Source organism: Lethenteron reissneri, chromosome 36 (assembly GCF_015708825.2).
Source record: "Lethenteron reissneri isolate LAM-NWPU_2019-01 chromosome 36, ASM1570882v1, whole genome shotgun sequence".
Classification (NCBI taxonomy): Eukaryota; Metazoa; Chordata; class Hyperoartia; order Petromyzontiformes; family Petromyzontidae; genus Lethenteron; species Lethenteron reissneri.
The window spans coordinates 11,224,528-11,249,577 of record NC_083814.1 but is presented as its reverse complement, the minus strand read 5'-3'; the positions used below and the strand labels follow the sequence as shown (position 1 = coordinate 11,249,577).

Below are 25,050 nucleotides of genomic sequence, written 5' to 3'. Positions count from 1 at the left end.
AGCACTTCGTGCGTAACGAGCTCGACATTACAATGTATTCGTTCAGCAACCGGAATCTATTATGTGCGACATCCGTCAGTAAACCCCGATCCGTGTCACTCGCTGCATGATCCACATGCGTCTCAACTCTTTGTTGCATGCTTATGTTGGCAGCACCGTTCGGCGTTTGTTGTGGGGGGGGGGAAACCTCGCGCCTTCTGCGCCAGGTTGGTTTGGCACGGACCCAGTGCAGTTTGGTTTAAAGTGGAGAATAAAACCATGTTTTTTTCCCCACCAAAATCTGTGACATCCATCACGTGCATGTGTGATTGAAAAAAATGACAGATACAATAACAATATTTTTTATTTATTTTATTATCGTAAACATTTCTAAGTAGCTGAAAGCAAAAAAGCATGTTAACGTCAATTTCGTGTCAATCTAAGCAGCATTAATCCATGCAAGTATAAAAAAAAACCTGGATTCTTAACGATGCACCATCCAACACATTGGCAATGGGAAGACATTAAACATAGAAAACAATGTGTTCTGGTTTCCTATATTTTATTTTACTAATATTTAAAACTTTTAAAACCTACATCGGTATATTATATGAATATATCCGAAGACTAAATACATTTGTGGATTCAATAGGCCCAGGATGACAAAACAGCTTTCAACATAAATGAAACGATTCAAGTGAAATAAAAATGCTGTGGAGGCATAATTTACTTGCTACAAAAGCTGTGGACCTGCCACACAAGCATGCACTTAAATGGAAAGTACATATTTGCTTGACTTCAATGGGATTCAGTAGAAAAATGGCAGTGATGTGTGAAAAGTGAGGAAATGCACCCGTATCGTTTGTAATGTATGGTACTGTGTACTTCAAATGGCAGAAGCAGCGGTTTGGCAGAGTAAAAAACACATCAGAAAAACAACCGGCGGAGTCTAAGAAATGTCTGTTTCAAAACAGTAATCAGAAATTCCTAAGGACTAATTCTTACCATGTACAAAATAACAGCTACGAAACAGTATTTCGAAACTACGAAAAAACTACTACAAACATCTTGTAACAAAGCTAAAAGTTAATATAAAACATAAAAAAGCCCTCTTCGGTGGTAACACATAGGCTCACCTTTCAGAGAAAAAAAAATGGAATGCTCCGTTACCAATTAAACATAAACACAGCACAAGTGTAATTAGTTGCGGAACACTGCGTTTTCAAGGTGTTTTTTTATATATTATACGATCGTCTCCTTCTGCAAACACTTCTGGAGGCTGCTTTTTGCAGGCAGGCAAACTCAGACCACGCAGCACAAAAGCGCGTTAACCCCCATAACCACCTTGAAAAAAACATCCACTACTTAAAACCAACCGTACAGCACATCCGTGCCCGTACGTACACCAAGGCCTCGATAACGCTCTTCTGCCTTGCATTCTGCTCACACTTGAGGCTCAGTGAGGTAACACAAAGTTGGGGTTGATGAAACTGTTCCCCACAACTCCAGGCTCAGGTCAAGTCTCTTAAACGTTGCACAAGGCTCCAGTAGCCTCTGGCTGTGATCACAATTCTCAGAGGAAAACCAGAGTGCCTTACCACAAATTGCAAATCATCCATCAAGTTTTTGCTGTTGTTCGATACATGGATTAACTTTTTGCACGTGTGGTCGGTCCATACAGCTGCTATGCAGCATGGCTATATACCCTGCTGGCTTCAAGACGAGGCAATGTCTGGCAAGCATTGACACTTGGGGGGAGCATCGCTCCCATCTTAAAGCGATACACCAACCCCCCCCCCCCCCTCCCAACATGAGGGGCAGCTGGATCACGGTCGGACGACACCGTACCCAAAACTGCTATATTTTCTTCCGACGCTGGCACTAGGCACGAGGGACTACCTCTTGTGGCTGTTGCTGCTCATAACTGTACGTACAGTAAACACTGTTCTGAGATAACATTGATCAAGTGTGATGGACGAATCAGATAGAGTTTCCCCACACACAGTGGCACCGCCATGTCTATATCATTGAACGCACTAAAACATCTACACAAAACAATTTTGCAAGAAAACCACATTGCGATGTCATAATTCTGATCTTATAAAAAACAGGGAGACCCCAATGATTTTTAATGCGACGCAGCGTCACTCAAACAAGTGGTGACGTACAGATTTTATCAAGTGATTGTACAAAACGTCACTAAAAATTACATGCACAACACGCATGTACTCTGACGCAATTAGTCATCTGTACCCCTCCTCCTTTGGCGCAATTAAAAAATAAATTTGCACCAGCAATTTATTTAGTTTAAAATAAGCTTGTTACTTCTCTGGAGGACTCTTATCTTCTTTCTTATCCATATGCTCCTTTTTCACAAGTGCCTTCATGATCCTACGCAGGGGGGGCAAGGGAAATTGGACAGTGTAACTTTTCTTTTTAAACGAAATTTGTAACAAAAACATTCATCATCAAGTGTTTACAGTAAGTCCCCGGGTTGCGGAAGACCCAACTTACCGAAATCCGACTTTACGGAAATGCTCCCACCTCCTACACATTCCACACGTAGTGACTAATCCCATATCTGAATTTTCCATAAATATGATAAATTCCTCTGTTGATATGCAAAGTCCTTTGTCAAGGCGCCCTCCTCCTCTAAACCAGCTTATATATACGCTGCCAAGCTTGGTGGTGTTCATTCAGACGCTGTCTTTCCGACAGACCTGTTCTTCACCTGAGGAAGGCTGTTTGCATTGTGGCCGAAACGTCGTGAGAATTGTATTTTATTATGTTTTATTTTTATTATTTTATTATTTCCATTCTACGTGACTTTACCGAAGGGACCAAGAAGATGCTCCCACAAATTTTGTAAAAAAAAATTTCAATATGGGAGGTATAAGCCCCGCCGCCTTACGCCGTGCTCCACCAAAACGCCTTTTGGCGTCATCTTGTCCAACCCATGTGAGACTAGGCTCTAAGGAAAGCTGTCTCGGGTGTGGACCAATCAACTTCAAGGACAGTGCACATTATCAGAGTTATGTTTTTTGTTTGCATTATGACTGCAGGTATTGTGGTCTATGCAAACATGACTCCTTGTAAAAAAGGTGTCAGTTTTGTTGCCAGATAGAAGGGTAAAAAACCAATTATCCCGATTGCAGCTGTTTTAACAAAGACAAAGATCCCCCATTTTTTGCCTTTACAGACTGATGGGGCAAGTGAGTAGCGATGAAAGCCGGCACAGCGCATAAGCGAGTGGGTGACCAGCACCACGCCTGGCCAACTTATCTCCAGAGTGACAACGATTACACGTATCACCAGGTACTCGTTGTAGGCCGAGTCCACCTGGGGGAAGCCCTGTACCAGTTAAGATAATAGTCATCAGTGTTAGCCATGATCTGGAATCGCACTCGGTGTGCTGGGTTCGCAGTGCAATGCGCCAACCGCTCCATTTCTGTTCCCCACTGTTGAACACACGCTCATACACATACTCCGCACCACAACTCACCTTGGCACGAGCTGTTGCTGCTGGTGCAGCTGCTGCTGGCGGTACGTCTCCATGGCTTGCTGTGGCACCAACTGCTTCATTTCCAGGCTCTCCTTCAAATGTAGCAGCAGCTCGTAGTTCTCACGACCGCGCACCTAGGATGGTCGAACGGGACAGCAAGTCAGCTGGTTAAGTGTTGGAAGACAGCACGGAACAACATGCTGTGTGGGTAATGAAAAAAAAAACCCAAGTACATGCATACGCATTTATCCTGTAAAATGCTTTCCAACATGCGTTGGAAATAGCAGCTACATTAATGTAACCTTCCAAGACACGAAATGCGATATCACGTGGCGCGCGAGATACGCCGTGGAGAGATGACAATATCATGGTGAGGCGAGTGTGTGCACATGGCATGTGACAAAAATGTGATGGCTGAAAATGCTCATCCGTTATTATAATAAACTCTAACGTTTGTGCACTCCCTTAAAAAACTATTCACCCGATTTTCTAAACTTTGTCTTTAACAGAAACGCAATTTTAAACTAAGATTTAATTTACACGAGATCATCCTGAAGAGAATTATCATCGACCCATGTTGGAGACACACAGATGGATAGAAAGGCAGACAGAGAATTATTTTCAACTTTGGAAAGCATTAGGAAGGAGGGGATGGGTGGGGAGTGCATGCATCATACCGGGATGAGAAACAGTTCTTCCTTTTCGTCTGGACGAGAACGCTTCGTGGCGAGGTAATGCGCCTTCCGAACTGTGGAGGCAAACACAATTTCACTCCAAATTTGTTTGCATTTCATTGTGAATTAAGGCATCCGCCAGCAATTAGCTTCTCTACTTACACATTCATCCGGCAATTCGGCTCATGGCGAATTACTAAAACTGTATATATGCCGAAAGCACAGCCATGCCGAATTATCCCCAATTAAGAAATCTCAAATACCGAAATAACGAGGTTTTACAAAGTATCGTTTTCACCTGATGATGATTGCTTGTCTTGTGATCGAAACAACGTGATATTTTTATTATTTTTTTCTATTTACGTGGCTTTACCAAAAGACCCAATGAATATTAATTCCTGCAGTCACGAAAGCTTTAAGTCAAGATTTATAGTTTAAAAGGTTAGACATCGCCTCTGCTTGCGTCACCACTCTCGACCAGCAGGTGGCAGGAGCTTTGCTCAAAAGGCGGTGCAGCACTCGTGCCCACCTGTTCCTGCTTTTCTAATTCTGGCCATGAATGCTCCCCCGGGGGCCCTGCTATACAGGAATCCCCCCGCTATACACAAGGGATGCCTTCCTGCAAAATGCTATTACTTACAGCGAACTCTAATTCCCCAGACATAATGTTCAAATCAGGGCTTGTTTTCCGAGCCAACATTTCTGGGAGAAAAAAAACGAGCAACTAAATTTCACGTGTGCAAAAATGCATAAGATTACAAGTGAACACTTATAATACAAACAATTAGATAAATAGTTGCAGAGATGCTTTAAGAGCTGGCAGGTTGGCTAAGTACAGTGCGAAAAAAGTTCAACATACATAGGGTAACCCCCCCAAGTGTTACACATCTGCTAAACACACAAAACAAACGTAGAAAAAAATCAAGCACCACCACCACCACACAAACTTGGCTCACGTCTCTTCCCAGTGAAGACGCGTACGGAGGGGCCCTCGCTGTCCGAGCTCAGCGTGATTTGACCGGACGCAGGCAGCACCAGGCTGCTCCTGATCCCGCCGTTCACAGCCAGCGGCGGCGGGGGCGGCGGCGGCGTCACCCGCGCGGGCCCCTGTTGCTCACGCTCCTGCTCACGCTCCTGCTTGCGCAAGTTCTCCTCGTCCGACTTGCGATCGCGCCCGGGGCAAGCGCAGATTCTGGCCTCAAAGGAGCGGCGGCCCAACACCTGGCCACTGCAGGTGGTGGGAGAGTTGTGACCCATGAGTGAGTGGGGATGGGGGTAAAAGGTGGTGGAGGGAGGTAAGGTGATGGAGAATGAATGTTGTGGACCAACAACAGGGACACACACAAATGCACACTGATCTTTTCTTTACACACTCACAGAAGATGCTCAAGAATGACTGCACTGACACAAATGTAATCAATAGCATAACACGTCATCAAGTGTGTAAAAATGTAAGGGTGCAGCCGTATAAACTGCTTGCTTATACCAATGCTCGTGGAAAGGCCTCCTACTTTGGCTGACTCATCAAGGCTGAGATCAAGGAGGTTAGTGCACTGTGCACTTTACTCCACCACACGGGGGCGTACACCAACTGAGGTGCAACCAATTATATAACTGCCGCACTGCAAGATAAGATGGCATCGAATCGACGACAACCTTTGAATTGCAAGTCCAATGTACGATTACATCAGCGTGCAAGTGTTAACGTTCTGACCAGCCCCTCCCTACTGGACATCTGTAAAAAAACAGCCTTATAGCTCATCAGATTCCTCGAGTAATAATAAATACAGTAAAACCTTGGATTGCGAGTAACTTGGTCTGCAAGTGTTTTGCAAGACGAGCGAAATTTTGAAATAAATATTAATTTGATAAACGAGCGAGGTCTTGCAATACGAGTAGTACGTGTCTGCCGAGTGTCACGTGATCACAACTGATACACGAGTGCTTTGGATTACAAACACGCTTCCGGAACGAATTATGCTCACAATCCAAGGTTTTACTGTATTGTGATTCTCACGTGTAACCAGTCACCACTGTCTTGATCCTTAGTAAATGGCCAAATAACACACATTAACATGTTGTGTAATATGCGTGCATATCTTTATGTCCGGCAAGAGTTGACCGCAGTTGGAATATTTAAAACGGCAAATTGTTACTGGCACTCACTCGCTGGCTTCAAGAGTGATGATGACGGAGATGGGGCGGCGGTTCATGCCACCCACGCAGCTGCTGTTGCACATGAAATTGAGCAGCACCGTGCTGAAGTCGGTGCCCACCTGGGCCACACACACACACAGGTAGAGAACGCAGAGCGTTGGGCACAGAGACATCAGCAACCATTCACAGGACTGGTTGTTTTACAACAGCATATTAAGTAGGGATGTAATCATTCAGAGTAGGTGTGCTATTCGACATCCAGGAAACGGTGGCCTAATACTGCCATTAAGTGTCTATCAATGAAGGCAACATTACGGGGCGACTGTTGTAAATATTCGATTTAAAGCTTTCGTGACTGCAGGGATTCATCTTCTTGGTTCTTTCGGAAGAGCCACGTATAAGGGAAATAATAAAAATAAAACATAATAAAATAAAACATAATAAAATATTTTATTATGTTTTATTTGTATTATTTCCCTTCTACGTGACTTTACCGAAAGAACCAAGAAGATGTTGTAAATATTATTCGGACAGGATGCTCAACAGCTCGACGATGAATGAGCAACCCCAAATCCTCCTGAGCTTCCGGGCCACTCAGGCAAGCGGCTGACGCGAAGTGAATACCTGCGGGGGCTCGTAAGGCAAACGCACGCTCTGGCGGCCTGTGTTCTGGTCGTCCACGTAGTCGGCCTGGACGCTGCCCTCCACCCGGATGAGGTGGCTTGGCGGGGCCAGGTTGTTTCCTGCGCACAAAAGTAGCAGAAGCTGCGATTACTCACGTGTTTCTGCTGCTAAAATTGATCGTCGAGGTGGCGCTCAACTCCTGCTTATAATAGTCGAGAGGCGGTGGTGAAAATTCCACATTCCTACTGGCGAGGGGTTCTCTCCATCGGACAACTAAAATAATAATACTCATTTTAACGACACCAGAAGATGATTATGGGTTGAGGTAACCCCCCTCCCCCCAATCAGGATTCGAATTTGCAACCTTACCATTGCCAGCAACACGCTTTACTGCCGAGCCACCTGGGTAAACCCTAGGACTTCCTTGCACCTGCCAAAGACTTACGTCAAAGGGCTTTCACCTTGGTTATAAAGGTGGCTGACCTATGTATCATTGAGTATATCAGAAGATACCTGGGTTTGATCTTCCACGAAGCTAATGGTCCAACCCCTAAACCACATCAGCTCCACAAACCATTGCAGTAGATGCGGATACCTGATGCACATATGGAAAATTAAAAACTCCCCAGTAGTGCACGACTGTAGTCATCCAGAACAGACCGTACAACATATAATAACGCGATGCCCGATCCACAAATACGAAGGAGACATCACGGCAATTAAACTCCGCTAATCCTGACACTTATCTGGTACGACCACCTCAAAGTGAAATTGTAGTCGTTGCTCCGCATCTACATCAACCATACGAAATAAGAAGTGTGTATTATATACCTGTTAATTGGCCCAATCATACTTCATGCGATTATGTTATTTCATCGTTAACCACAGGACGGAGACGAAGGCGAGTGAAACATTACCGTCGTTGAACTCCTTGGAGATCTCGTGGTTGGGGCACCGCTTAACCACCTCGGTCAGGTGGTCGGCCTTCTTGTACACGGGCATGGCACGCACTGCGCAACCGGACGGCACCGGGGTCGCCACGCGCAGCTGCACCGGGCAAGTCTTGCCGATCTGGCAGTACAGCTTGTTGAGGTCGGGCGAGTACTGCAAAAAGGTAAAAACACAGATCCCCCCCCATATAGCCTTACAGACCGTTGGGGTCAAGTGGTGTTGGCGAGCACCTATGAACACTTTGGCTACGTACGGTGCGAATGAAGTTCAACATACATAAACTAAAAACGACACTTTTTTTCCCCACGTAAGGCGCAATGAGCTATATACAGTAGCTCTTTTTCAGAAGTGACCTGACCCCAAAAGACAGCTCAACAAAGTGGCTTATTACGTGGAAACTTATAGCAGCCAAATACTCTAAATCGCATGCTTCTAAATGTGGAGGGAAAAACCGGAGGAAAATCCATGTGACCACAGGGAAAACTCCAAATACAGGGTGTTTCAAAATGATGAACCCAATTTCAAAGCAGTATATTTCACGATGGCAACATGTTACAATTACACAAAAAGTTACAAACGGCTTAATGAGTTCTCAAGTTTTACTACCCATTCTACAAATGCTCGATGTGCCCTCCCACCTGCTGTATGGACAACATCGAGACGATAGTTGAATTCGTCCCAAACGCCTCTCTTCTCACGTTTTCCTCTGAGGTGCGTGGTCGCCCTGTGCTCTTCCCCTTACATCAACAGCCCGTTTCCTCAAATTGTCGGTACCAACGACGATTGCTCTTTGACATTGGCGGATCAATGCCAAAACGCCATTGAAACGCACGCTGCACCGCAATTACGGATTCAGTCTTGCTGAACTGCAGAACGCAAAACGCCTTGTGTTGCGGGGTCGCCATCTTGCGGATGACTAAGGCTAGGGGCTGTTTGTGCGCTGGGAGAGGCATCTAGCGGTAATCATTTGAAACTCTATGCCCCGCCCTCTCTATGCCCCGCCCTCTCTATGCCCCGCCCTTTCAAGTGTTAAGAGTTTCATTCATGGGCGGTTCGTGGTTGCAGAGATATAGCGATTTCAAATCGGGTCAATCTTTTTGAAACACCCTGTATACAGCAGGCATCAGGGTCGGGATTGAACCCACATCCTCCTGCATACCAGGCGAGGTAGTTAACATCTTGCCACCGTGGCGCCCCTTGATGATTAGGATGAACCCATCAATGAACCACGGGAGTGTGGCCAAATCCCCCACCGTCCCGCTACGTACCGTCCATGTGGCCGACTTGGCGATGCTGCACTGCTGCCAGGACAAGTGGAAACTGAGGCTGCCCGGGTAGTCATCGGTGGAGGGGATGGAAGGGCCGGCGATCGGCGCGTTGAACGTTGGGCAAGCGGGCAGCTCGCACGGCGGCTGCAGGTCCAGCAGCGCCGATTCGGAGTCGGGCATCGGTAAGTTGTCAAACGGCGACGACTCCAAGTCCGGATTGATCATGTTATACATCTGCTATGGTGGGGGGGGGGGGGAGAATAAACAGTCGTTGGTTTAGTGTCAACCCCGACAGCTGGTCAGAGCCTTTCAGGGCAGTTTTCGATGAAATGGCCACGCTCCTCCTGTTTCAGTTGCGGTCTGTGGAATGGTCGCGGAGCTAGGTCAGATGTCAAGACTTTTTTTGTTTAAATAAAGTTTCAAATTGTTTGCTCTGGAGAGATATTGCCAAGTCATGAGAGCATCAGGGTTCTGATAACCTGATATCGTTGCCTGCCCAAGTATTTTCAAGTCTCTTTAGTAAATGTGAAGGTCAATGCTCTTTTAGGCCGATCGAGCCAATTAAGAGGACTTTTGCTCTAAGAGAAAAAAACATGTTATGAAGCAAATGCATAAAACTGAAAAAGTAAAAATCGACATGCACAGGGCATGAGCTGGCGCTTACTACACAGTGCCAAGCTCAATTTGGATTCCAATGTAGTAAACAGACTTGCTCTAGAAACCAGTGACCTTAAGTTTAAAACTACCCACGAATATAGTCAATATCGCACACCTCATTCACCACCTCCTAGAAGAGCAAAATAATGGAGTTTTAATTAAGATTTGGAAATCACCAAAAAGTTGATGCCTAAAATCAAATCCGTCAAACCAATATTAAAACCAATTTAGCAAGACCATTTTTAGACTGGTTTTATTCAGATACCAATCATATACAAAATGTAGTTATTTTTAGATGGGCAATAATATTGCCACACAACAGCTTACTCTATAGTGACTTCACAAGAGTCTTTATAATATTCTTATTCACAATTAACTTAAGTAATATGCAATGTAAGGATTACCAAGTCCTGGCCGGAGCGTGAAAGGGCCCAATGGTTATCCTCCGAAAGACAAGGCAAACTAGTCAGCTTACTTTACTTATAACAAATTATCAATATTTAAAAAACCATAAACCAAATGCACTCCCACACACAAGCAACCACAGATCTCTAATGTAAATGTCCCGCAGACAAATTTAACCACTGACAAACCTAAGATTCTTAAAAATAGCAACACAGGAATAACCCAACAAACAACCACTTTATAAATAACCATACGGGGTAACGCGATGGGCGCAGTTGCATTGAATTTTTTTTTTACTGAAGACATTCAAATAGACAAAATAAAATCACTTACCGTTGTTATAAAATAATTTCGTTTTGCTAAAGCCCAGCAAGGTCATGACAACGGTGACAGAGCACTGATGAGCTTATCCGTCTCCAGCTTGTGGCCACAAGCATGGGTTTGCTGTCCCTTCCAACAAAAGGGTGCCTGCCTATAACTAATTTAGCTGGAAAATGGCACCTTAACTTAACCAACACCCGTCCTGGCTTCAAGAACATTTGGGTTTTTATTTTTTACGTAGTATTATTATTAATGCTGCATAAACAATTATTATGCAAAACTTAAAATCGACAATCTTCGCACTTCGCCAACACGATGGCCTCTTGGGCAGGCAATGTCACACGGTCGAAATGTTTTCTTCAGTTAACGAAAACTTGCTAACATCCTGGTGCCAAAAGCACGTCAGTTACAAATGTGCAAATTATTTATGACCATTGCAGCCGCGCTAGGGTAGCCACGCATGTACGTTTCTCTATTGGGTTAAAAAAGACCCCAACTCCACCAGACTTAGACGAGGCTGAGGGCTCTTATTTTGTTGCACGAGCACCGCCCAGGTTCACCATAACCACCCCCCCTCCCTCTGTGACGTCTCCCCCCCCCACCACCCCTCCCCCTCGGCTTAGACATGCCCGGGCATGTGAGCGTATCCAAGGCCAGTTGCTAGGGTCGGAGCACACACACATTCAGCTAGCAAAGAGAGGGGGGGGGGATGCGAGAGCTGACCAAGACGTGGTGAACGAGTTTCTGCCACCAACGTTTTTTTTAAAGGGTGGACGAGGACCTGAGGATTGCCACGATCAGCTGGAGTGATTTACCCCCCCCCCCCCATGAACGAAGGCTCATTCATGGAGCAGAGGCCCCCCCCAAGCAATTATTACTGACGTTGTGCACCGCAGTGCAAATAGGTGCGCCATCGATTTTGTAAATTCACGTATTTTTTCACTCACTTGCGTCCAAGTAAACTTTAAAAAAAATCATCATCAGCCATGGTCAATCCACTGCTGGATGAAGGCTTCCCCCAAGCTGCTGCTGCCACCTCTCACGATCCTGAAATGTAATACATGCACCTAGCACCTGCACAATGACCGATTTCGTCGCTCCATCTCCCCAGTGAATGTCCTCTAAATATAAGTTTTGGGTCAATAATGGGGGAAAAATAGGTGTTGCTTTGTCTATGCCTCGACAATTTAAAACAACCAAAGTTTTTTTTTATATATACAGATTCAGACAAAAAGCACATTTTAACATCGCAAATGAATTGTAATCATTTCCAGGTGTGTTTTTTATTGCTTGCAAGTCTAAAATATTCTATGCTCAAGTGGGTAAGGTGTATACAATGAACGCTCCCAACAACACTTACCGTACACACTCCAGGTCTCGATTGCAAAACTTGTTTGGTAAATGATAATTACAATAGAAGCTATCGTTCGTTTTAAATTACATTTGTAAGGCTATGTCTTGTTATTTTAAATTAATTGTCTTGTACGTTATAGATTCCCAACGTTGGGCATTCATGTCAAAAGCATTTTAGGTACATCGGTCTGAGATGCCGTTATTAACGTGAAGTTCACTATAAACATCAAGATCGACTGAATCAGTTCACACTAAGGCATACACCAAGGAAATGTAGCAACCTACTCTCGAAACTTAGCACACACAATTGCATATTATTCCTATTACAGTAAATTAAGTGAACGAAAGTCAAGATACCAGACCGCATTGAAGAGACATTTAAACACTTTCAATGTAGCTACAATTGAACTGGTATAACATTACCATTCACCTGTGCTTAAAGAGAGTGAAAAGAATTAACCTTTCAACATAGAATAATACAAGTCCAGCTTTCAGAGCCAGTGTCAAATGCAAGCTTGTCAAAAAAAATCGCTTGATCAACCATACAATAGAAATACGGAGAGGAAAATGAAGATGTACTTACATCCATCATGTCCAGGAGGCCAACGCTTCGATAAAAGACGCACAAACACAGAAAACAGGGAGGGTGGGGAAAAGAACATCAGGAGTTTAAGTCACATGGAAAGAAACATTTGGCTGTACTGCCGCAGAATGAGAGGAGCTCAAAAACTCCGTGCCAAGGGTAACGTCTGGAACCGACAAAACTTGGTGAATCAGAACCACAAAATCACTCAGTCGCCAAACGGTGACTCGCCGACCAGTTGACGTATCTGCGCACTTTTGGTGAGTAACAACTTGCCAACTCCACGTGTTTATATTTTTACTAGCGGGACGTACTCGGCGTTGCTTACAGACACATCGACTTACACACACACACAAAGATCCCCCGTATAGCCTTAACAGACTGTAGGGGCAAGTGCTGTTAGCGAGCACCTATGAAGGCCGGAACGGTACACGAGGGGGTGGGTGGCCAGCACCACGCTCAATCGCCTTTGTCTCCCCAGTGGCGATGTTTACACACTCCACCAGGTACTCATTTAAGGCTGAGTCGACCTAGGGGTGGCCCAGGACCGGTTCAGATAATCGTCACTGGTGTTGGCCAGTGAGCAGGAATCGAACCTGGGTCACCAGGTTCATAGCGCAGCGCGCTAACCACTACACTACCGCTCCCCACTCACACACACACATACACTCACACACATCAACCTACACACACATATGGACTTACACACGCGAAATAAAATTTCCCCCTCACCCCCACTGAACGTGTGTCACTTGGTAGAGGCCGTCCCCCCCACCGAAGGCGTGTGAGTTGGTATGGCCGTGCGCACGTAAAAAATCGCTAATTTATCTAATTCAAAGTTGAGGGACGTCAAAAACGATTAGCGTTTGCCCATCGCGGGGCTTACGGCGTGATACCTGGCTAATTTTATTTGACGTTAACCCCACCATTTGAGAAACAAATCCTTCGCAAGTGTGCGAACACACAGACGGACAGACAAAAAAATTTCTTTTATAGGTAAGATGGAATAAGGTATGCACGCGAGGTTTCACAGTGGATGGGGTGGGTGGGTTAGGGTTCTCCGAGGCGGTTAATTAATTGCAGATGTCACCCCTCTCAAGTCATCACTTCTCGGTCTCCGTAAAAAAGTTAACAAGATGCCTCTTTTGGGAGGTCAGCATTTGTCAGAGCTAAATGAAGGCTACGGTCCATGATACCAATGATAACATAACTCATTAAGGAAAACGGAATACCATAATTCACAGAGAAGCCGAGTCACTTATATTTAAATTATAAATGAATGGAACCAGTATAGGTAACAAAATGATGACATCTGAATATATCCCCTCAATCATGCCCCCTACGAATTTGCTCACAGTACCAACTTCTCATTCTTATCCGGTTTCATAAATGAGTAATTGGAACCGTTTGGAATACATCTGAGACCAAAATATACGAAAATGAACATCTATTGCAGTAGACACACGTAACAATTTCAGCCATTAAGCATCCTAAATCTGATCAACGGAAACTGGTGCAAACTTTCTGCCAATGTAAAAACAAAGTCAGATTCCAATGTCCATAAATAAACAGTGGTAAAGCAAGATAATAATAATAATTTCCTTCCGTGGACTGCAAGCAGCAACAACAGGAAATTTGGTTAATCGCCAATATGAAATGACAACCCACAGAGCAGTGGGGCCTCTCCCAATCAATCCCATCCATTTGAACCAGGTGGTAGTCTGCTGGCACACCCAAAGTCTAATTTTTCAAGGGAGACCTGGGTATAACAAGAACATATTTTTATACATTAAAAAAATGCATCCCAGAAGGCATTCAGAAGCAACACCCTGCTGATTGAAACAAAGTTACGGTCAAAACAGTCCCAGGGGTTTGCCTTGTTCAAACAAATGACCCATGGATCGAGTCATTAAATGTCATTTGATTTTGGCGATTAGAGAAATGCCCAAACCATGACATTTTAACGTCACGATAAACATCTAACGATTTAGTGATGGAAAAAATGATTCTTACGCCCACGATATATGCATCGAAATTAAGAATCGGTTATTCAAGATTCGGTGCAAATTATGTATCATACATGCAATAATTGGTTATTCAAGATCCATGCAAATCATTATGCTTGCACTTTTACCTTTGAAAATGCTACCAAACAAGGCAATAATTAATGAAGCATAGAATCAATCAATATACCAGATCTTTGCACCCCATCAAATCGAGCCCAGAGGGCGGGGAATCGCTACGTTTGATACTTCAGTAATTATGTTATACACTTGTGCGAGGCCGCCGTGATAAGCCTTACCCCCCCTGCCAGACACGATCGAAGTCGTCGACGCAACCCATGTTGCCTGGTGCCGTGCCTTCCATAGGCGGGTAGCGAGGCGAATGCAGGGTCTGCAAGGAAGGCCGGCTGGGCGAATTCGAGCACGCACGTGTCCTCACGTGCAGCCAACACAGAGTAGTGTTCAGAAGGGTGGTGACGACCGGTGCCGGCGGTAGGGGAGGTGAGGGCTTAACGGCGGTAGTCCAGGGCGGCCGCTCGAATGCTCGGGATGGAGGGTTGCTCAGGAGGAGGCTTTGGGTGCAGGCCTCGGTGTTACTCCACAGCGACTCGTTTCTGTATTGCGAGTGAGTAAAAAGAAATGGGCACAATTCAATAAAGTAATGAATACAGCAACAAACCGGATGTGGAAACGGTCAACGATGTGAATGTTTCTGGCGATGCGGGTCTCCGAAGGGAGTTTTAAGATCTTCAAACCTCTTACAATTGCTGCAACACAATGGGGATAATTATGAGGGCACCAAAGCCATTTATGCTACAAAGCAAGGGCAAGTACAAAACGTTTCAAGTAAAAATTCAATGCGAATTTGAAGGCGTTTTATCCAGCAATTCACCAACTAATAGACAAAATTAATGGCTAAGTCACTTAAATTGTAATGTCTTAATGGTTGTTCTACAAGTCATATGCAAGTATAAGTAAACATTTGAAACCCATGCAAGTTGCACCAACCTAACAAGTAAGCAATGCTCAAAAAATATTAAGGTCATTTTTACTATTTAACGAGCACAGTTATGCATATTTAGTCTGGCTTTCCATGTGTTTGGTTAATTAACATGTATCGTAACACCCTTCTAGGAGTCCAATGTGCAATTGTTGGATGGGTTTACTGTGAATGCAAAATAAAAATGCATATTGCGTTACAAACAACAAAGCATTCATGCAATTTGAACATTACAAGAATCGTTTTAGCTTCCGAGTATAAAACTCTTAAAAGTAACAATACATAGAAACGTTAAGTCGGCGTATCTGCTATTCACCAAATACCAGACAAAGAAACAGCATGGTTAAAAAAAATGTACGGTACAACTCAATGTCTAACTTAGTGGACTAATGCGTGGTTTTAGAGGATGGACAATTAAACAAAAAGTGGTGGACAATTTTTCTTTATCAACAGAGCAACTTTTCTCGACTTTTGCAATCAGCAGGACCAAACCTATTTTTATAACAGAGTACTGGAATGCAAATCGGGCAACCCCACTGGGGCAATGCTAATAGCACATTTTTGAGACCATGGCCCCCCTTTCATTTGACTAGTCTCATGATGGCGATGGACGTAAATTTAGAAAGTATTGTGTTAAATAAGAACTCTACCAGCTCTCGCCCATCTCTTAAAACACAGCAGTGTCTTTGCGTAGCGTAAAAACACTGAGGGGGTGAAATCGGCAGTAGAGAGGGGAGCCAAAGCAAAAGGCGGCTACGCCCAAGGGGACGTGCCTGGGCTTGCCTGGGCAAAGAAACCCACGTGAGGCTCAACAGCCAATCACGGTCAACATGGGCACGTGACCAGCAAAGTTCCACCACACCTTTAGGGCACCTACTACCCCTTAAGGGTACAAAATGTTGGCTTTAAGTGCAAACGCTAAATAGTTGTATCAAAGACAACTCAGTTGTTAAATAAAGGATCACGTTTATCATTATCAAAATGTATTTTGTGCACAAGCGCTTGATGCGACAACAACAAAATCTGCCATTTAAAATAAATGGAACGTTTGAGATGAGATTTCAGGCACTTTGCGATGCAGAGGCATTAAAGTACCAGTACAAATCCAAATTTTCACCCTTAAATCCATATGAACCGTACCCCTAAATCAGGGGTCGGGCAACCTGCCTCGAGACGGACACCACTGTCTCGTATTCGCATGCATTGCAGCTCTTGAAATGTTGAGTTTTTTTTAAAGATTCGAAAAAAATGTCTCTTCTTGTTATTTTAGTTTGGTCGACCCCTGCCCCAAATAAAATCACTACACATCCACCAACAACATAACAATGGTGATAAACTGCAAACAGCCGCATACGGAAGTAGTTACATTTTGACCCACTAACCTACACCCATGTCTGCCGACTGCCATGCGAAGGTAACAGATCATAGGCGTTACTTTAGAAGCAGTGCAAACGCGCCCATTTAATACTCAGCGAGTGCCCTTCCAGCAGCATGATACACACAAGTGATTTCCTCCCTGGTGAGTCATCTTTCAGCGAGCACTCCAGACGCGACCATGGTGCCATCTCCTGTTTGGAGCCTGCCACTGCCACTTGAACCTGCCACGCTCATCCACTTGAGTTGACAAAATGACATCAGTGGAGTTTTAAATTTGGAAAGTTGACGCAACCCGAAAATATACAATTGCCAAAATATTTAGCGGTGTTAGTTCTAACTGAAACTGTGGAAACTTTCCTTCCCCCCTCCCCATCAACATCGGAATAATATTGAATTTAATTCTAAATGGTGTGCCCCATTATTCTGTTCGGAGGCTAACATGGTGTCATGATTAGCACACTGGCGTTAACAATGCAGAGGTCGCAGGTTCAACCTCCCAGTGCGGCAATTGAAATCTGCAAGTTTTTTGTATTCCCCACTCCCCATCTACCCGTCAGGTCGCGCATAGCTGGGTAAAGTGTGGGCACCTCTTCCAGGATGTCAAATACTACCCAGGGGTAGCAATTGCAGGGCTGCACCCATGGGTGTCAGTAAATGTACGCATTCTCTCAGCACAACTCAACTATTCATACGTTATGTTTTACATGTGAATATTACAGCCGCACTTATATATAATATAAATACTATACTTAAATTACTCTTTCTGCTTTGAACTTAATACTCCTGGAATGTCCATGTATATCACACTTTAACACGTAGGCTTTCGCGACCAATATCATCCATAACAGTTTTTTGGGGTTAGATCACGTAAATATATAAATGTGTCGTTAAAACCCGCCCCCACCCGATACAGCCAACTAGTAAGGAGTTGTCACCTAAACAGAACATGGCAATTAGTTACACTTTGATTCGACCTTATTTTTTTTTTCTTGTCCCATTTCTGAAAGGTAACTAAACAAAAGTAATGTTCGATTTAAAGCTTCTTTCGTGACTGCAGGGATTCATCTTCTTGGTACTTTCGGTAAAGTCACGTAGAATGGAATATTTTTTTATGATGTTTTGTTTTTATTATTTTATTATTTCCATTCTACGTGACTTTACCGAAAGAACCAAGAAGATGAACAAAAGTAGTTTTCAATTACACATTAGTGTTTGTTTTCACTCTACGCTGACTGAATCACTAACAAATGTCAAGTCTGGCATTGTGTCTTCTAAGCTGCAAAGTAAATTGAAAGTAAAACATATTCAACTTCAAAACAAAAACGTAGACAATAAATGCGTAACTGGCAATTAAACCCATTTATCTTACAAACCATTAGATGCCGATGAATGTTCTGAAGAACAATAATGTACGTGCCATATTTATGTAATAATTGGAGTAAAGCAATGGCATCCATTACACAAAGCTTGCAACGTTGATATTAGTTCACGATTGCCGCACGCACAGACCATTCATTAATCCACGCTAACCATTACGGTTTCACGTTTCCCAAAGCCGCTTGTTGTAGCCTCAGACAAGACGAGCGCTATCAAAAACTAAGACAACCCAAAAAAAACACGAAACGGCTGTCTGAGTTGCTCAACTTTGCAGCGGTACAACCCCGCCAAAAAATATTCCGAGTAGCGACGCCAGAGTGAAATATAAAAGTAATATGAAGTATAAAAAAAACACATGCAACCATTTTTACTGCTGTTGAAAAGTCACAACCACCACCCAGACACGCGCGCAACAACTGGCACACATTTCCTGCATTGCAAGGGAAAGTTTGTTCTGTGCACACGCACAAGTACAAATAATGCACACTCATGGAGAGTGGATACCCACCGCGAATAGCTCAGAAAACAGGTGGGAGGCACCCCCCAAATCCATGCAAGCCCAAACATCCCCACGACCCAGCCCATCTGTATACCCAACGTCAATTCCATTCCTCTCCGCAAATGGTTGCAATGCCAAACGGAGAGCCTCTTGCATGAAAAAAATTAAAAGTGCAGTCACCGACCACACAGACATTATTCTCTGTGCTTTTTTAGCCCAAATGCATTTATTGATTCCTTTGATCAAATCACGATGCTGTACTCAATCTCGTCAGATCTCAAAAGCCAAGCAGGCTTGAGCCTGGATTGCGACGGGATGGGTGACCACTCACCATGTGCAAAAGGCAGTAGTGAGCAGTGCAGACAAAAACCCTTGTTCCGTACATCCCCCTGCCCCCGCCACCACCTTCACAAATCCGAACTGACCTACGTGGTGAAGTATGGTCAAACAGCCTGCAAGGACATCTGATTACCACCATCCGCTCAGTAAGTTGCTCGTTACCCTGCCAGTGCAGTACATGTGTGCTGCTACGACAGTGAGAGCTACCAGTGGTGAGCGGTGTGGGTTTTACCCTTCAACCCAAACACAAAATGCACAGCTCCCCTTTCCAAGGCTGCAAACAGGAAACTCCGTCCGGATGTAGACAGATTAAAGCTTCATACTCCAACATACATTTAAGCCCCCCCCTTTTTTGGAGCCTGCCTTTACATCGGCCTGGGCATGCCCTTCCACCAAAGAAAGGAAATGCAAAACAAAAAAGCCTCAACTCTCCATGTTAGCCATTTGGAAAAGTGGCAAATACAGTACTCCCGTGTGTGGCTGCAGTTATGAACATCAAAAACGTAAACCAAAAACTTCGCAATGCCCCAATATATACATAATAGAGCAGTGTATCGAAATTCACCACCCTCAAAACAATTTAATGGATACTTCACTGGAACTGAATCTCAAACAGTTGCTTTTCATTGGCAATACGTATTATATTATACTCCTTTGCATGTTGATGTGATGCAATGCATTGCAATATCACTAAATTTGTTACGTCATGGGGCTAGTATGCTCGTGACCACCTATTAGAGCGATCCACACAGTGGTGTGGTCAAGCATGGTGCTAGCCACACCACTACGTGGCTAACCCCATGCTTGGCCACACAGAGACCCCCTTATTGAGCAAAGTTATTGGTGCTAAGCCACACCACTGCGTGGCTAGCCCCATGCCTGGCCACACAGAGACCCCCTTGTTGAGCAAAGTTCTTGGTGCTAGCCACACCACTGCGTGGCTAGTCCCATGCCTGGCCACACAGACCCTCTTGTTGAGCAATGTTCTTGGTGCTAGCCACACCACTGCGTGGCTAGCCCCATGGCTGGCCACACAGAGACCCCCTTGTTGAGCAAAGTTCTTGGTGCTAGCCACACCACTCCTCATGGTGCCAACCAAATCACTGTCGTCTTTGTCTCCTTAGCACTGATGTTTGGAAAGTGCACAAGGTACAATGTACACACGGTGGAGTCGGCCTAGGTAAGGCCCCAGGGTACCACGTGGCACTGATGTTATCCGTGGCCAGAAACACTCTCGTTATATTTCCATAGCCCAGTGCACACACGCAAGTGCTGCACACACAGAATTCACGCAGATTCCACAAACCTCCACAACTACACATAACCAGGTGATGAATTGAGTTGCAATTGGGTGCAATAAATATAACTACATCGATATTGTATTCCTTGGATGTTAATGCATTGCAATCTCGCTAAAACGGTTACACACGGCAATGCAACACGTTTGCTGGTTAAGGGGCTACCCACGCTAATTATTTAGTCATACTTGGGGCATAGAACAGTAACAATAATGTAATAATGCAGAGGTATCTTGCTGCAATGAAGGCAAGCAGCAGCAGCGTAACAACGCCTGTGTCTCTCTAAACGTGGTGGTCGCCAGCCGTCTGAGACAACAATCCACGACCAAAAACTGCTTCGGCTTGAGTCCCCTTTGAGATTCGGGAGCAAATCCGGGTAATGTTTAGTCGCAAGCTACACACAACATGAGCTTTAAAAAAAGATTGAAACGTGTGTAAACAAAACCCGATGAAATTTAAGTAACCGCTAGGAAATCGCTCTGTTAACCCCAAGCCAACATCACCCGTGAGTTCTTAAAAAGCACACCACACATACGTGAACGTCAATCTCGCTCTACGCCCAGAAAGACCTTAGATGAACTTTGCTCAACAAGGGGGGTCTTTATAAGTGATATAGAGTATGAAGTCCCCCCCCCCCCACCATAACAAGCCTATGACTTGTAGCAACAGCAACTAACGAAGCAAACACAGCAAGCGGGTGACCAGCGGAAATAACATTCACGTACACGTGTAGTAGATATTACACCGTGTTTACATGCGACAAAACAAAGTGAAAGCCCAGTCGTCGTAGTGTGTGTGTTCAGCACTTCATTCATTCCACTGGATCGAAGCACTTTCAAATTTAGATTGAAAAACTAATTTCTTTCGCACTGTTTTGTGTTTAGTTTGGTTATTCCTCCCCACCTCCTCCCGATTAGCACGGTTAGCTACGTACGGTGCGAAAGAAGTTCAACATATGTAGATTCGCTATTATTGTCCGTATAAATAAATCGAACTGGCAGACCCTTTTCATTGCCATTTAGCTCGTGAAAATAGCATACTGCCATCATACGCAAACAATATCATAGAATAACAACGTCTTAGGTTGGACTCAGTAAATAAAAAAATAAAATGCAATGGACTAATAAGCTAATAAGCAGGGCTACGCTGTGGTCAGGAGATGGCGGTACAGAGACATCCATTGTTGTTGTAGTGTACTGAACTCCGTCTATGCTCCCCCGCCTTCACAAACCCGCACTCAGGGTGGTGAAGTATGGTCAAATAAATATTCACAGACGTAGGTGGTGGGGAGGGGGCTCATCTAGCAGTGGATTGCAAACAAAGGCTGCACATGTAAACACTGCACAGTACTGGACAATAATCCGGAGGCTTAACGTATTGCACACGGAACACACTCGTTACATTTCAAACGACACACCAATGTATAATCGTTACAAGTTTTAAATGCATTGTAGAAAGTATGCAGTTTAATCAAAATTAAAAGCTAAACAAGTGGGCCCCTTGGGCCCAGGACACTTGAGCCTATAGCACAGCACGGATGGATTGAACGACCCTCAAAGGATAATAACGGAGCGGGCAGTCAGGGAAACGAAGCGCATCGGAAAGCAAAGGGCGCTCCAACCAGCGGCGTGGTGGAGACGCGAGCGAGCGCAGTGACTTCAAGACTCATCCAGCGATGGACTTACCACGATTGAAGCACTTTGGTAGAGGAAGGGGGGTGGGGAGGGGGGGAGTGGGGGAGGGGATGGGGGGAGCCGGTGGGGGGGAAGGGGGGTAGAGGGGAGGGGGGGTAGAGGCGAGGGGGGGAAGAGGGGGTGAGGGGAGGGGGGAAGGGGGGTGGGGAGGGGGGGAGTGGGGGGGGGAGTGGGGGGGGGGATGGGGGGGGCCGGTGGGAGGGAAGGGGGGTAGAGGAGAGGGGGGAAGGGGGGTAGAGGAGAGGGGGGGAAGGGGGGTGAGGGGAGGGGGGAAGGGGGGTAGAGGGGAGGGGGGAAGGGGGGTAGAGGGGAGGGGGGAAGGGGGGAGGGGGGGAAGGGGGGTAGAGGGGAGGGGGGAAGGGGGGTAGAGGGGAGGGGGGAGGGGGGGTAGAGGGGAGGGGGGGTAGAGGGGAGGGGGGGGAAGGGGGGTAGAGGGGAGGGGGGGGAAGGGGGGTAGAGGGGAGGGGGGGGAAGGGGGGTAGAGGGGAGGGGGGGGAAGGGGGGGTGGGGGAATGGGGGTAGAGGGGAGGGGGGGTGAGGGGAAGGGGGATGAGGGGAGGAGGTAAGGGGGGTGAGGGGAGTGAGGTGAGGGGGGTGAGTAGAGGGAAGGGGGGGTGAGGGGAGGGGGTGAGGGGGGAATGGGGGGTGAGTAGGGGGAAGGGGGGTGAGGGGAGGGGGAAAGGGAGTGAGGGGAGGGGGAAGGGGGGTGAGGGGAGGTGAGGGGGTGAGGGGAAGGGGTGGGGGTGAGGGGAGGGGGAAGGGGGGGTGAGGGGAGGGGAGGGGGGGTGAGGGGAGGGGGGTGAGGGGAGGGGGGTGAGGGGGGACGGGGGGTGAGGGGGGACGGGGGGTGAGGGGAGGGGGGGCGGGGGGTGAGGGGAGGGGGAAGTGGGGAGGGGGGTTACCCACCCACCCACACGTTACACACACAATGGAAGGCAACATGTTAAAGAGATTTTCCACCCGTCCCGTCTCCCATTGCCTCGAGCGAGAACTTCGACATCGACAACAACCAAGAACCGGCGCAAAAGTTTGAATGAATGTAAGCAAAGACGACAACGAAGGCGGCACTCAACAACATATTTACATTAATCCAGAAACCGCTTTAAAACATTGTAGGCCCCAATGCATTCTGCGGCGAAAGCGGCATCGGGAGCCTTACAACAACCATCACCACCCAACAAAACTTCGAATTAAAACTACAGACTCCCAAATTCAACGAACGCCACACTCACCCGGCCTTTCTTTTTGCTCGGCTTCGGTGTGCTGCAGCCTCTTAGCCGACTGTAGAACGATGAAGTTTGTGGGTTTGTTGTGAGGAGAAACCCCGCCAAACTGCTGCACCGCGCGTCCCGCTCACCGAAGCGCCTTAAAAGCGGTGAATTTAAAACTACAGACTCCAAACCTTTCTTCGGCTCGTGGCCTTGTTCACCGTAGCACGGCGAAGCCCGTTAACGTTGATTAGAGTTTGTTTGTTTGTTAAGAGAAGACGGGGAAACTGCAGCGAGAGCGCGCGTCCGCACGGCATGAGTTTTGCCCACGCGTTTGCATTTGCTAGCGCGCATAAGGATCGACGGCGCCGCTGGGCAGGGCGAGGGTGGGGGGGCGTCACGTGACCGCGGCGCCGGCCAATCGCTGCGCGGGAGCGACTTATGCGGCGTGGGAATTCTAATCGGGTCGCGTGTTTGGGGTGACGTCACCCGACGTGTTGGGGGGGGGGCTTGTTAAATGTGGCCCCGCCCCCCGCCATTACCTGTGAAGAGTTTAACCTCAATTCATACTCTTAGCTATTTGTGTTCAACGTCTTTATTGCGAATATAAATTACAAATCTTTTTTTTAAACCAAAACTATACGTCTCATTAATGTATCTGTCTCCACGTTTAAAACAATAGGTTGTTTTCCCCTTTAAGAGCTTCACATCTCATCGGATTTCTCCAGCATATTTAAATGTTCATCCAAGACAGCCCCTACAGCCTTCTGTGTTGTGCATCATTTCAGGGGCGTTGATTTAAGACACACAACACGAGACGACACTGCGTGACCGTCCAACGATGAGACAGTAAACGTGGAAGCCCCATGTACAGCTTTGTGTTAATCAGTGCTGTTGAAATGTTGTGCTGTACTCACAGAAAGCCATAGATAAGGCTGATAGAGTTGTGTCAAATGAAAACTTCTATATTGTTATGTTTTTGAGAGACATATCAATTCAGTTGACAGCAACAAACGCAGCACATTCGTAAATAACACCGTAGCCTTCAAAGTAAAAAAATATTACATCAGTGACATTTCGGCAAATGGCCGTTCTTGTGTTGTTTGTTGTTGTAACTCGCTGACACGCCCCGACTGAAAAGAGACTTCATAGCTCATCATGATTCTAATCACATCAAGAGTCCAGAGAAAGAGATATGGTCGATTGGGAGTTGGAGATTGCACTACTCGCCGTAGGGTCTGATAAGTTTCTATATGGGTCCTTTAGTTATGCAAGAGAGGGCAGAGAGAATGGATAACAGTTGGAAACTGCACTAGAAGCCAATAAATGTTGTGGGTTTACTCTCCAATGTAGTCGATTTGTAAATGTTGTGGGTTTACTCTCCAACACACCGGTGTGCTGTACTAGGAACGAATTGTAATGTTTTGTTTACGTGGCAAAACTTACTTATTGGCTGTATCGAGTGGTGGCGGGTTTAAGGACACATTCATATTTACGCGATCCAACACAAAAACTTTATTTATGGACGATACCCCATGGTGTACACCACCATGCCCCCACTGTGTGTGTGCAGTCTTCACAGGCCCCCTTATCTCTCAAACTATACCCCATGGTGTACACCATGACCCCATTGTGTATCGTGCAGTCTTATCAGGCCCCCTTATCTCTCAGACTGCTGTATGTGCTAGGAAGAAAGGAAATTTACCGAAAAGTTGCCTGTTATATACTTTTTCATCTTAAGGCAGTGTTATTGGTGAATAATTTCAAGTTTTCCTTGATTA

General features: G+C 45.7%; 1 protein-coding gene across 5 annotated transcripts; it reads right to left on the bottom strand.

Annotated features, from left to right (window-relative positions):
- Positions 1-375: 375 nt before the first annotated feature.
- Positions 376-23,626, bottom strand: LOC133351132 (cellular tumor antigen p53-like). Of its 5 annotated transcripts, none has more exons than XM_061566104.1 (11): positions 23,294-23,626; positions 14,777-15,091; positions 12,475-12,499; positions 9,156-9,392; positions 7,854-8,040; positions 6,937-7,055; positions 6,322-6,431; positions 5,112-5,383; positions 4,159-4,229; positions 3,482-3,615; positions 376-2,370 (listed from the first exon to the last, which is right to left on the bottom strand). In XM_061566104.1, exons 2-11 carry the CDS (start codon positions 14,839-14,841, stop codon positions 2,301-2,303), a joined length of 1,290 nt encoding a protein of 429 aa, XP_061422088.1. In that variant the 5' UTR covers positions 14,842-15,091; positions 23,294-23,626; the 3' UTR covers positions 376-2,300. The 5 variants fall into 5 exon arrangements, with proteins under 5 accessions (XP_061422088.1, XP_061422090.1, XP_061422089.1 ...); XM_061566106.1 differs by having other exon boundaries at positions 9,156-9,389; XM_061566105.1 differs by lacking the exon at positions 23,294-23,626 and adding an exon at positions 16,128-16,177.
- Between the last annotated feature and the right edge of the window lie 1,424 nt (positions 23,627-25,050).

Excerpts from the sequence above, each read along its gene's own strand:
- LOC133351132 (XM_061566104.1), bottom strand. The coding sequence starts at position 14,841 with ATGGAAGGCACGGCACCAGGCAACATGGGTTGCGTCGACGACTTCGAT. Across the intron at positions 4,230-5,111 it reads CGTCTTCACTGGGAAGAGAC|TTCGGAAGGCGCATTACCTC; the intron begins GTGAGCCAAGTT and ends TTGCCTCCACAG. Across the intron at positions 3,616-4,158 it reads AAGAACTGTTTCTCATCCCG|GTGCGCGGTCGTGAGAACTA; the intron begins GTATGATGCATG and ends CGACCATCCTAG.